Genomic DNA, 12,803 nt, shown 5'->3' with positions numbered 1-12,803 from the left:
AAAGTTTAACTAAACCAATAAAATCCAAATCTTAATTGCTTAGACCACACAAATTTTCCCTATGTTTTTGTTTCTAAATTTGACTCAAATATCATTTTTCTACAGTTGCAAGCATAATATATTTATTTTTTAAAACTTTAATTTGTACGAAAATAAATTTAAATATGAAAAAAGTATCACTAATGTCTGAGTATCTATCAATACAAAGACATGTATTGTTAAATAAGAACGTGCAAATTGATTTGATATATTAATTTAGTATAATTAATTTTTAACTCGAATATTTTCCCTCAATTTCAAAATCGATAAATTATAATCATGGAAACAAAATAAAAAATATGCATATGTAATATTCATTGAAATGAATGAAAGGAAAAAAAAATTATTTGAGAAATTTACCATGTCTGCTCGAAGAACCTCTTATTTCTCATGCAAAGAAAATAAGCGTATATCTAATTCCTAAGCCCAAATCAATAAAACAAAATCCTTACTTGTCAAATCTTAGATTTGACGCTAGGATGATATTAAAATTAAAATTGTCAATATATAATAATTTGAGATTTAATTACTCATGAACTCTAATCTAATATTTTTTTTAATGAAATTTTACTAGTTAAGAGTTATATAAAGAATCAACATCTTAAAAATCTTATGCTAATAATAACAATTCAATATAATTAAAACTCTTTTTTTATTCATAAAATAAATTTTATTATTAAAACAATAGATTATATTAAACAATAGATTATTAAATTTCTTATTCGAAATGACAACGCTACCTCCACACACAGTTACTTTGAAAATGTACAGGTTTGCTTCCTTTTTCTTTTTTAATTTTTGGAGAAAAGAGTTCAGATAATTTAAGGGTTGTTATCTTAAAAAGATTTAATAAGAAAAGAGACAAACAAAATAATTCACATCACACGTCAACGTAATGACTGACGTACACTCCTTGAAGGTTCATAAGAAGGGAGCTTTTTAATTTTTATATTGTTTTTGGCAAGGACTCTGGATTGATTCAGTTATACTCGTTTCTTCAATAGAAAGTTGAAATCCTTTTCCTGCCTTGAATTTGTTTAGGCTTTCTGAAGAATTCGTCCCAATAATATAATATAAAAGGGTAACCATTAAAACGTCGGCTACGCCGTAGAGAGGAGTCCAATTCTAGAACGTGCATTGGAGGATAATTTATTGCGCAAATGGTGGGCATGCAGGACATTAGCAAGGAAATTTCGCTTCTTACAAATTGCAGTCAATAAAATGCTGCTTCCGCCCTAAATTATTCAAAACAAGCGGCTGCACTTGCATCTCTCTTGACATCACAGCAGATGTGATCATGATCCTTGGGTGATAATTTACCCAACAATAGATATCAGATATACAAAGTTCAAACCCATTACCATGCTGTGAGCCAACCCGCCAGACAATCTTTCTACATCCCCAATCCGCAGCCTCACCTGTCGGTAGACTCCGAAAAACACGCAACAAAGAAAAGGAAAGAAAAGTTTGGAAAAACTATATCGAAACAAAGAATTAAAATTGATATTTTAACTCTTTTCTAATGTATATGTCCCCCTATACAAGCCCTAAATCACCTCCTACAGTACCAGCTAAGAAACAAACTATCGAGTACAGAAACCAAAAGGAACCATGACGCTACTAAGCCTCTACATACAAGGAGGGAAGAGAATTTATTTCCAATGGTAAAAGGTGGGTCAACCTCATCCACAGTTATTTTCTCGTTCAGGTTTGAGGCAGGAGCACAGACTCGTCCCATGCACTGTTACGCAGAAACTAATCAGGAGACTTTGATGAGTCGGAGGCAGGATCATGATTGCATCATATGGGTTGAAGGAGGTAGGATGGTGCCAGCTAGCTCATCATTCACTTTCACCGGAAGTGGTGGCATCTGCTTCATTATATCTGGCATGTCATTCAAGCTGTAATAGAAGAATAGAAGAATTATATTAGTGAATGAAACGATATTCAAGTTACAAAAATCCTCAAGCTAAACCAAGAAATGAGCATCCAAAAGCATTATTGGTTATACAAAAATTAGTTAGCATCTTCAAAATCGCATACTCACTTAGCAGGAATTTAATCCATTAGCAAATTTGTAATTGATAAAAAAATGAAATATTACTATTATGAAATAATAACTACCAGACGATATACTGTTGTACCCCGAAGAGAGAGAGCAAGAGAGAATACACAATTTAAGTTATTTTACGAATAACAATCTGGGTTCAGTAAAAACAAAGATGATTTTGAATGGCACTGATAACAGGATTGTTGCAAATATAAAATTATCTCAGATTTGAGAAATGGCCATGACCAAGCAAAACCCCAAAGAGAAGTTTCCACACATCTCAATAAACTGCATTATCTTATCATTAAATAAAGTCAGGTGATTTAATCTTTTCTAAAATCTGGCCTTCCCATATGAGAGGAAACCAAAATAACAGACATGTAACAAACGTATGCATAAATACAAAGGGCACCAGCTGAACTTTTAAGTCCTTTCTATCAGCCACCCGTGTTTCCTAAATTTTACCTTCCAATGCTAAAGATTATAAGGGTGCCTAAATATACTAACTTCAGCACAAACTTGGATTGTCGAATGGGATGGCTTTTGGTTTGGAGTGAATGAAGCATTAATAGAAAGATAAACCAATTGCTAATGGAACTTCTCCAAAAACATTGATAATAAATTTTCCCCCATCCAACAGCGAGCAGAATATAAAAGAAACAACACAATCCATACGACTAAAACCTGGATGAAAACAACAGATACACATTCCTAGAGGCAGATACTAACTAATGTTTATGCCCAGCAAGACGGTTCAACTGTCATTAACAATATTTAGCACACGTAAAACAGAAGCAGACCTGCATATTATCCAATTGTATAACAGTAAGGTGAACCAAAGAGATGAGAAAAACATTAATTTGTAGTTCTGTCTAATCCAGTGAAACCCAGAGACACTCACAAATACACAAAACACTGCAAAAATTTTTTCAAATAAATTATAAATGCATGAAGATAAACTTGCATTCCAAGCCTACCATGCACCTACAGGTGCCAAACACTCACGCATATACATCCTTGCAGTTGAGAAAACAATGTATTAAATAATCAAATTATCATGTCAAGAAAGACAGTTTGCAACAGTGCGTAAGCTGGAACATTGTTTAAATAGCTCAATTTTTTTATAAAAAAGAACTCAACTTTCAATCACTATATATCTATAATATGTACAAAAGTACAGATGTCGAAAATATTTTGCATTGATGAAAACTTTTACTCATTATATTTTTAAATTGCTATTTTAAATATTTTTTATTATCCTAATTACGTCAAGTGACTATCATTAAAAATAATTTTTGCTATAGATATTAAAAAAATTTATCCAATTTGCAAATAAAAAGTCTAATTCTTTTGAAAGACTTTCATTAAAAAAATACTTTTCTTAATGTAATAGTATTAATTTGTAAATAAGAATTTGATTTTAATGACTTTCATTAAAAAAAAGTTTTTCTTTTTTTTAAAGAGTAAAAAAAATGTTTTTCTTAATCTAATAGTATTGAATCATCTATAAATTAATATTACAAAATTTTAATTATTTCTACAATTTTATATTTTATAATTATCTGTATCTTATATATAATTGTTACTAAAACAAGTGAACAAACAAGTATTCACACCCAATGCATGTGACAATAGATTCTAGTATCATAGAAAGGGAAATTCAGCAAAAACTGGAACTTACTCATTCATGATTTTGAAAATGTTGTCACGAGTTTGGCAGAGGAGACCAACATTTTCCTGTATCTGAAAAATGATAAAGAAGACAAATTCTGTTAGAGAACCACCAAAACTGAAGCAAACAAATAGCACATCAGAATGTTTGGTTAATCCACATGAACAGCTAGAAATGCTATTTACTGGTATGACAGTCATAATTGATGTCACTTTTACATGTTCTTTATTGCAGCTCCACTCTGAAGAATGCTAACTCTAAAAAATTACATGTTGGATTTACAGGGAATGGCTGTGAAAAATGTATAGCTGGGCTGATACTGACCCTTTGTTTTTGTGTCTTTTTCGCTATGGCCTCTTGTCCTTTGAGGCTCTCTGGGTTTTTAACTTAGGTGATTAGGGGATGATGAGTGCTGAAATATATATAGGGGAAGTGTTATGATTTTTGAATAGATTTTGGTATGTTGTACTTGAGTGAAAGTGTAACAGGACAAAATCTGCTGTTCCTTTCAGAGGTGGAACAATTGTTCCCTCTGTTTTTAAGGAATTCATGAACTTTCAAAAGAAAAAAATTCACAGCTGATACTAAATGAAGAGACTCTCTAAATATTTAAAAGCATAGGTAAGGGTATACAGAAATCTAAATCCACAGACATGCTATACTTATTCCTTTAATCTTTGAACAAAATCAATACCATCATGATGTTAATATCAAAACAAATAATTTTCTGTAGCTTTATAACAAGCATACAAAATGCCCAAACAAACTAATTCTAATCTGAACTCAGAATGATGCAACCGCTTTCACCTGTAGAGTAACAAATGCTTTTATTTATTAATACATTTGAAGCATACACTACTTCTCTTGGACGGATAGAAATAAAGCACTCCTTTAAATTTCATCCAACCTTGTAAAATTTAGACATAATGAGAAATCCCTTTAATAATTCCTTGGTTTACCAGTTATCGAATCAACTAATGGACATGAAGACTGGACCTGGTTGTATCCAACCGTATAGTTTTTGTGCTCACACTACTTCCTGAGTGCTTTCACATGCAGGCATGAGTATGTATTAGAGAAAGAGGAATTTGGCACCAGGGTAGATGATTTCATAAAGTCAATGTGCTTGCTAAAATACCTTACACCAGACTTAAAAGAAGTGAGAAATCAAGATGTTCAAAAGACAGGGTTAAGGGACCCAAATCTGATACTAGTCCTTGCACATTGAAAACTGGAATGCAAACTAAATAAACAGAAGAATAAAGTAAAATTGATCTATTCAGAACATGGGTACTTCACCTGGAAAGCTGCAAGATTTGCAGATATTTGATTGAAGGCTTGGGCATTCCGCTCCAGAAGTTCTCCTGTTGCACCACCAATGGCTGTCAAACAGCATAATGCAGCTTTCAATTAAATTTCCAATAACAACATAAACAGCATAAAAGTTTTCATGCTCAGCAAATTTCAGACACTATAAATCTAAATTCAGGCTTCATTTGCAGAAGAACAAAAACAGAAAAGACATTTGCTAGGCTACCTTGGTTGGTGCTTTTACTATTTGCTTTTTGCTTTTAGAACCAAAAAAGCAGCAAGCCCATTTAAATATAAAAGCAAAATTCTTTTTCAAAGATCATGCACAAAATGTATAATTCTTTTAAATGACAAAATGCATTATTTTACTTTTGTATGGACTAATTATGCAGTAATTTATGTTACATTTTAATTATTTTCCCATTTCGAATAAATTATGATATTGCTTTTTACCTTTTACTTTTCTTTACAGTAATTTTTCAAAAGCAAGTAGCAAAAACGCCAACCAAATGGAGTATTGCAGCTACTTTATAATTCTTTCTGTAATATTATTAGGCATGTCTGGGACCCTTTTTCTGTCACCCGCATTCTGCAAAGAATTGAGAAAAACATGCCTGCGCTAAAACTATCCATGGTAAGAACAGAAAAATTTCATCTCACTTTTCTCCCTTTCTTTTCTTTACTTGAAATTGTTTGTTTATAAAGCAGATAACTAGACATAAAAAGGGAACCAACCAAGTCATGCCAAAAAAAATGTAGGCTAAAAAAAGAGAAAAAAAAACTGCTTCAACACCTACTGTTGAATTACTTCAAAAGTCTAACCATTTTTTTTCAACCAAATATTATAACCTCTTTGACAAACAGCTCAAGCAACCAATCTTCGATGCCAGTTATAAGAGGTGTGAACAAATATAGCATATAAGAAAACACCAAAAACCCAATGCAACTGGTGAGGTAATAAAACATAATAGACTAAGACTCTGTTTCTCTGCCTCAAGATGATGTACATAAAACTTCTTTTATATTATACCAAATATATCTTGATAAAACAGAAAACAACTGATTTCAGAAAATTTAATTAAAAAATGCAGACTAAAAGATAGTATTTTTAAGGAAATTAAACTTGCATATAAGAAGCAACAAAGCACATCGCTAAACCTTGAGTTATTAGAAGTAAAAATCTTCAAAGATAAAATCCAACCTTTGTACGGAATACCATCATCATAGTCCATAGGAATCATTGGGGGTGCATATGGAGGAACATTAGGTCGAGCTGCAAAATGAGCAGGCTTTGTCGAAGGATCAGCAACTCTTTCCTGATAATCACAAGCAAAATATATTCCTAAGTATCTATGATTCCAAGGAATGGTTTAAAATATAAATATGCCCTATTTCTCATCATATTAAAAAAATATTATCACAAATAGGTAACTTTGAAAGAAAATTTTTCTTATTAAATCTAATATATTCCAAAGTCTAAAAATCAGTTGAAGTAGAGAACTACTGATCAGCAGACAAAAGACTGCTCCAATAAAACAAAGGCCTCAAAGAAAAGATGATGGAAAAGACATTGATATACTAATTCACACATAACGTGATTTGAGCATATATGATAACAAACACGCCACATGAACTTAAGGTCATCCATCAAACTCCACCAAAGAAATAGCTGCTTAGGAGCAGGTACTAGTTAAATCTCCATCTAACATCTCTACCAAGAAAAATATAAAATACTATGCTAAACTCAATAACTTTCCTATGGTCAATGAGCTTCGGTCCACTACCTTAATGTATAAGAGAGTTTTCCACAGTGAAAGGAAACAGTCATTTGCATCTCCTCAAGTGTGCCCATGTGAAAGAGGAGATAGACAGATAGATAAATAGAAAATGACTGCATGTGAGTGTCATAGAGAGAGAGAGACTTGCTTTTTAGCTGATGCCTAATTTTATGCATTCTTAGAAATAACCAACTAAGCAGGGTCAAGGAACAAATAAAACACAAATTGCTAAAGTTACTACAGCAATGCACACAGAAAAGAGAGAATCAGTAAACCATACCTTTTTGTCTTTACTTTTCCTGGCCAAATTGTGTTCTTCCTTCCTTCTCTTGCTATTTTCCTTTTTCTGCATAAAGCATAAACCAGATCATGCTCATATCAAAAAAAAAAAAAAACAAATAATATCTGCATGAACAAAATTTGTCTTGGAAAACACAGAATAAATATCCTTTTGACCAAGCAGAAATGCTAAATCATCAGAAATCAAATAAAGAAATGATACCAAAAATATGAATTGCAATCCAATGTTTACAGCCTTTCTTATTTGAGTAGTAGCATGCTTAAAGCCACTTGTGATATATGTTCTAAATATGGTTATATATATGAGTCTATTCATTCTACAATTCAATTAAACAATAACCGATGGGTTTAAATAAAGACATATGAGAACAGTAAGGCTTACAGTCATCCATCTGCAACGCAAAGCCACATCTCGGACTGTCTTATTTTGCAACTGCATAGCTATCTTTGCGTAACGAATTATGCTCGATTCTGATGCAAATCTGCAAGGAGATACCAACATCACATCAAAACTTAAACACCTCTGTGAAAAATCAAAATTGATGAAGTCAATACAAGGCAAACACAAAAACTTCAATTCATTAAAACTTGAAAATGAAGTTACTGGGTTAATTGGCATAAAAAACAAAAAGAAAAATAAAAGACCAATCAAATAACAAAAATAAAATAATGTGCTGGAAAAAAATAGCATGTTCCATCTACTAGAGGATTCATTTGGTAATTAGTTAATCAACCAAAAAAGAAAAAAAAAAGAATGGAGGGAGGGAGAGAATTATTCCTCTCTATCTGCTTACTCCCCGCAAAAAGCTTCGATATGCAATCTTACCAGTAGTACCTCCTGCCAATGGTTGTTTGAAAGACTAGGTCAAATTAGTTTATATATGTATATATATATATATATACAAATTAGTTTATATATGTATATATATATATATATACATATAAATATAACTATGCACTTAATAATTAATAAGGATCCCATAATTAACCACAGATAAGGATCATAATCAACTTTTTCATGGCAAAGAACAGAACAGAAAAGGAAAAAGATTAGATTATAATGGATTCAGATTGTAAAATCAATATTGGATTATAATGAATTCAGATTGTAAAATCAATCATATCTAAATATATTAAATCACTCACCGATTTTTCGTCTATTATTGGTTTAAAGAAATCCAACCAGATATTCTATTTCTAACAAATCCTAGACAACTTACAATCAGGGAAATGATTGAGACTCTAGATATGAAACAGATGAAATTATAAGAAAATAGTTAAAAATAAATAAATAAGGAACCCATTTTCAATTTTCCACATCAAATATCAGAGTTTTATAATGCAACAAAAGGTAGGAGGAGAGAAGCAAATCTGTGCAGTCCTCTCCTCAACACGTGCGACAAACTCCATGGATTTTTGCAACCTACTTAATGACAGATATTCAGCAGTTGTCCCAATGCATGTTAGTGAAATATTTGAAGACGCATCTTGGTCAAATGTGTCAGAAAATAAATTTATTTGATAATTATTGTCCAGGTGAAGACAAGAATGCACAGACAAGCGTTTTCATTACCTTCTTAATTACTCTAGATTTCAACACGGAGCAAGCATGTACGTGGGTTACAAACTTTCATTTGCAGAGAGAAATGCAACTTTAGGTCATCTTAATGCCTTCAAAAGGAGGGGACACTTTCATTAAAAAAAGAAAAAAAGGAGTAAATGAAAAATTTTAAAAACATAGCAATATTATTTTAGCAGCTCCTAATGTGGCTGTATCACCCCAGCTACTTGATAGTCCATGAAAATTATTAATTCAAAATGACAAAAGGGGGCTACTATTACCACTAGCTATAGAACGGAATTCATCAATTCAGAAAGCATTTGGGTCATAGTTTGACAATATAGCAGTAACAAGAAATACAGGTAGTTTAGACCCTCCAGCCAGATGATATCCCATCAAGTGTGGTCATTTAAGCAATAAATGTTTTTTTTTTTTTTTTTTGCAGAAACAAGGTCCAGAATTTGCCACCAATATAATTGATTGAAGGTTTCACCCTGTGTTCCAAGCTTCCAAATGCACCTGAATATGCATTTTTTTAATATATCTTTTCTTCTCGTCTTATTATATGAGATATGAAGCCATAGCCCACCAACTCCCACCCTACCCTTCTATAATACAAGGCCCAAGAGCATTGCCCACTACCTCCTTACTCATATCTCAACAAATCTCTTCTTCTTTTTATACATTCATAAACTGCTCTTCTTGCTCGTTCTTGTTCACCTCATCATCTTTCACATTATAAAGAAACATTGAGTTTAAAATTACAAGAAACGTTTTTTAGATGATTTCTTCATTTTCTCTTCTTTATGTTTTAGATGAATCTAAAATTTTGTCTCATCTAAGTTGACATTGTTTAAGTTAGCAAAATTAGTCAATAAGTTGACTAATTGTTCTCTTATCATTGTGGTTTTCAGGAAGGAATAAATTTCCCTCCGTTCAGCTGATTTATTGATCTAGGCTTGAGTCCTTTTTTCTCCAATGTCAATTTGAACAGACCAAAAGATTATGATACCATTTATCTAATCTTGTCAAGGACAAAAGTTTTGGAAAAAAACAAAAAAGAAACCTTGCTAAATAAAATTATTATTTTCTTTCTCAATAGAGGGATCTCCATATTGATAAGTCATAATTCATTTCAGTATGACACATGGAACTTCCATGGCACCAGCCAGCTAAGAAAGCATGTGCTACTATAGAAGTTAGCACAATTTGTGGCCAAAATTGAGATAAGATAACGAAACCAAACAGCATGTGCTATCCATTATAACTTTGGTGCACCATACATTTCAAATTACTTAAGTTCCTTTGTTTATGTATTTCTTTTGACAAGAAAGAAAGTAAACACATTATAGTGCATCAAGCCATATGATATCTACAAATAAGGAGGAGGTTTACGCCAAAGAAAGGCCTTATCCACATAGCTCAACAAAGGCTAACAACAAAACTAAGAATGGAACAAATAGAACAACATATAATAAACTCTAGACACCTTAAAACCCACTATCACAAGCCTTTGTCTTTGTCTCTAGGATACCAGTGGCAATCATTAGTAAAACTATATATGATCACAAAATATTAATTTCTTTTTCTTTTTCTTTCCATCTCTTACAGATCTAAAGATGGGTGATCTCAATAGAGGCAAACAAGGTCAACTATGAGAAGGGCGTGTAAAGAAGATCAATGGGTATTTAAAGAGCAGGAGTGTGGATGTGACATAGGAAAAGATTGCAAAATCGTAGGGGAGCCAAACAAAAAGGAAAATGGAAGGAAACATAAGAAACAAAACAAATAAAAAGAAGGAGGCTGGCAAAAATTACAAGAGAAATTAACTTGATTTAATTGCAATATTCATATTAAACATTACAAAAGATTTTCCAAGATATTGTAGTAAACGTATCAGCCTAATTAATTGCAACACAAATTCCACAACTACAAAGAAAATTCCCCAATTTGAGATTCCAACCACAACTAAATTTAATCTTCCATTATGATAAAAAAAAATGAGTAAGAAATGAAAGTTTAAGGAATTACATTCTTATGGGCAGGTCAGATATAGATTGGAATTCAATGATTGAATATTATACAGAATCAAGACTTGGGAGGAAATAAGATGCTTGAGAGATGTCAGTCACTTGATTAGAAGTTCAGATACAAAGAAATATGTAAACAGTACGGTTTTAACTTAGTGATAAGCTTTTGGTTACCATTTGGAAAAATGTGGAAAGACCACACACAAAAATGTCATGTTTTAGATTATGAAACTTATGCATTCCGAGTTTAGAGGAGAGGTGATTCTTTAAGTTTTGATACGTTAACTGAGGTCAGAACTTATCCGAATGTTAGTGATGATTCAAACATTTGACTATATAGCAGTTTAATGTCTATGAGGTCAGTTATTTCAAGCACAACACTTCATTTTACCTTTGGTGCAAAAATACATAGTGTCTTGGCATGACAAAAGTTTATACTAACAAGCATAAGGTTTTCAAACAGCATTTAAAACACCTCATTCACAATCCAAATCATATCAGTACTCAAAATGCAACTATGATATGTAAATTGGGAATATCGATAACACCTCAAACCATAGAAGTGAAATTATATACCTGCGGAATACAAACAGATTTAGAACAAGCACTATTGATGCATTGCCCACTCCCAACAAAAAGAAGAAAAGATAAACGAAATTAAATAATGAGTTCATCAGCTCAAATGTCGAAAGAATTCAATTGGGTCATTAACAGCAGCATGGTTATAACAAAACAATAAATAATTAGGTAAAATATAATCAGTGACATTCAGAAAAACGACCTCTATCTCCATTAAAATTCTGAGAAGGATCAATGATGGTATATAATATGTTGTTCCCACGATTATTGGCTACTAAACATTTCTTCCCTTTTCTTTCCCTGCCATTTATAAACTCGAACACAGTAAGATGTAGACTATCTCCTTATGTATTGTTTCCAACCAGTTCCAAGGAACAATAAAGAAACCACAATTCAATCAAGAATCCAACAAGAAAATTCACATTCCTAGTATTTTAAAATTGAATTTAAAAATTCAAACTTGAAATTAAAGAGTCTCAAAATTCACAGAATAAAATTTCACCAAAAACCCAAAATTCTATACAATCATAAATAGGAAAAAAAAGACTCACTTTTTTAACCCTTCGTCGAGTATGGCTTGCTCCTCTAAGGTCCAATCCAAGGCAATACCGGGGTTATGCTTCATACCCGAACCCGAGCTGTCGGGTATGGTACTCCCGTTGCTCAAGTTTCCTCCATTGAAAGAAGACGACGCGTGATTCGCTTCTTGTTGATGGTTCCCCGGTGGGTTCGCCATCAGTGTAGCTTCAAAATTCACCTTTCCTTGGGGTATTACAGAATAAATAATGGAAACAAAAAAAAACCCAGAATTCCCAGAGGAAAACGTTGGTTCCTTCCCGCCAGCTGTTGAGTTCCCGCCAGAAAAAGGACAAGACTCAGATTAGAAATGGAGAGAATTCTCAAAGTTTTTGAAAATAAAAGAAAATTCAAAGAGATAAAAGAGTATGGCCTATTAGATTGAAGGGAGCTCTGATTCTAATTCTAATTCTAATTGGATTAAGAGAAAAGAGGAGAGAAAGAAGGAGAGGGCAAAACGCACCGGGAAAGAGACAGATAGGGAGGGAGATGTGTACGGAATTGGTACTAAAATCAAAAACTAACAATTTGGGGAATGGAAGGGTTTTGATTTGAAGTTTCAAGCTCGAACTACAATTCTTTCTTTACCATTTTTTTTTTCTTTTCTTTTTTATATTTTTATTTGTATTCATTTTTTATTAGCCGACTTTGCAGCTATATGATTTTTTAAATTACTATTTTACCCCAGCTAACGTAGTTTTTCAAATTACAAATACAGTATAAAAATTGAAAAAAATATGTAACTGTGTGTAGACAAAATTACAAACACATTTTGGGTGTTTTTTATATTAAAAATTGATAAATAAATTTTATTGGAAAGATAGTATATTGATCTCGTTTAAATTGTTTAACTTTCGCTATGTTGAAACATTTAAATTTCCTATATAAATTTTGTTGTGATTTTTTT

At 32.1% G+C, this 12,803-nt stretch overlaps 1 protein-coding gene across 2 annotated transcripts; it reads right to left on the bottom strand.

The window, feature by feature from the left end:
• Positions 1 to 1,518: 1,518 nt before the first annotated feature.
• Positions 1,519 to 12,452, bottom strand: LOC148763319 (uncharacterized). Of its 2 annotated transcripts, XM_088805909.1 has the most exons (8): positions 12,360 to 12,452; positions 11,872 to 12,163; positions 7,533 to 7,632; positions 7,131 to 7,196; positions 6,274 to 6,388; positions 5,061 to 5,143; positions 3,771 to 3,832; positions 1,519 to 1,940 (listed from the first exon to the last, which is right to left on the bottom strand). In XM_088805909.1, the coding sequence occupies exons 2-8, from the start codon at positions 12,054 to 12,056 to the stop codon at positions 1,829 to 1,831; spliced, it is 723 nt and encodes a 240-aa protein (XP_088662035.1). In that variant the 5' UTR covers positions 12,057 to 12,163; positions 12,360 to 12,452; the 3' UTR covers positions 1,519 to 1,828. The 2 variants fall into 2 exon arrangements, with proteins under 2 accessions (XP_088662035.1, XP_088662036.1); XM_088805910.1 differs by having other exon boundaries at positions 5,061 to 5,125; positions 11,872 to 12,444.
• Positions 12,453 to 12,803: the final 351 nt, after the last annotated feature.

Source organism: Theobroma cacao, chromosome 4 (assembly GCF_053813885.1).
Source record: "Theobroma cacao isolate CCN51 chromosome 4, ASM5381388v1, whole genome shotgun sequence".
Classification (NCBI taxonomy): domain Eukaryota; kingdom Viridiplantae; phylum Streptophyta; class Magnoliopsida; order Malvales; family Malvaceae; genus Theobroma; species Theobroma cacao.
This window is presented reverse-complemented; position numbering and strand designations above follow the sequence as displayed.

Coding starts and splice junctions, on each gene's coding strand:
- LOC148763319 (XM_088805909.1), bottom strand. CDS start 12,056: ATGGCGAACCCACCGGGGAACCATCAACAAGAAGCGAATCACGCGTCG. Junction 6,389..7,130: donor GGAAAAGTAAAGACAAAAAG/GTATGGTTTACT, acceptor TGTGATTATCAG/GAAAGAGTTGCTGATCCTTC. Junction 1,941..3,770: donor ATTTTCAAAATCATGAATGA/GTAAGTTCCAGT, acceptor CTTCTATTACAG/CTTGAATGACATGCCAGATA.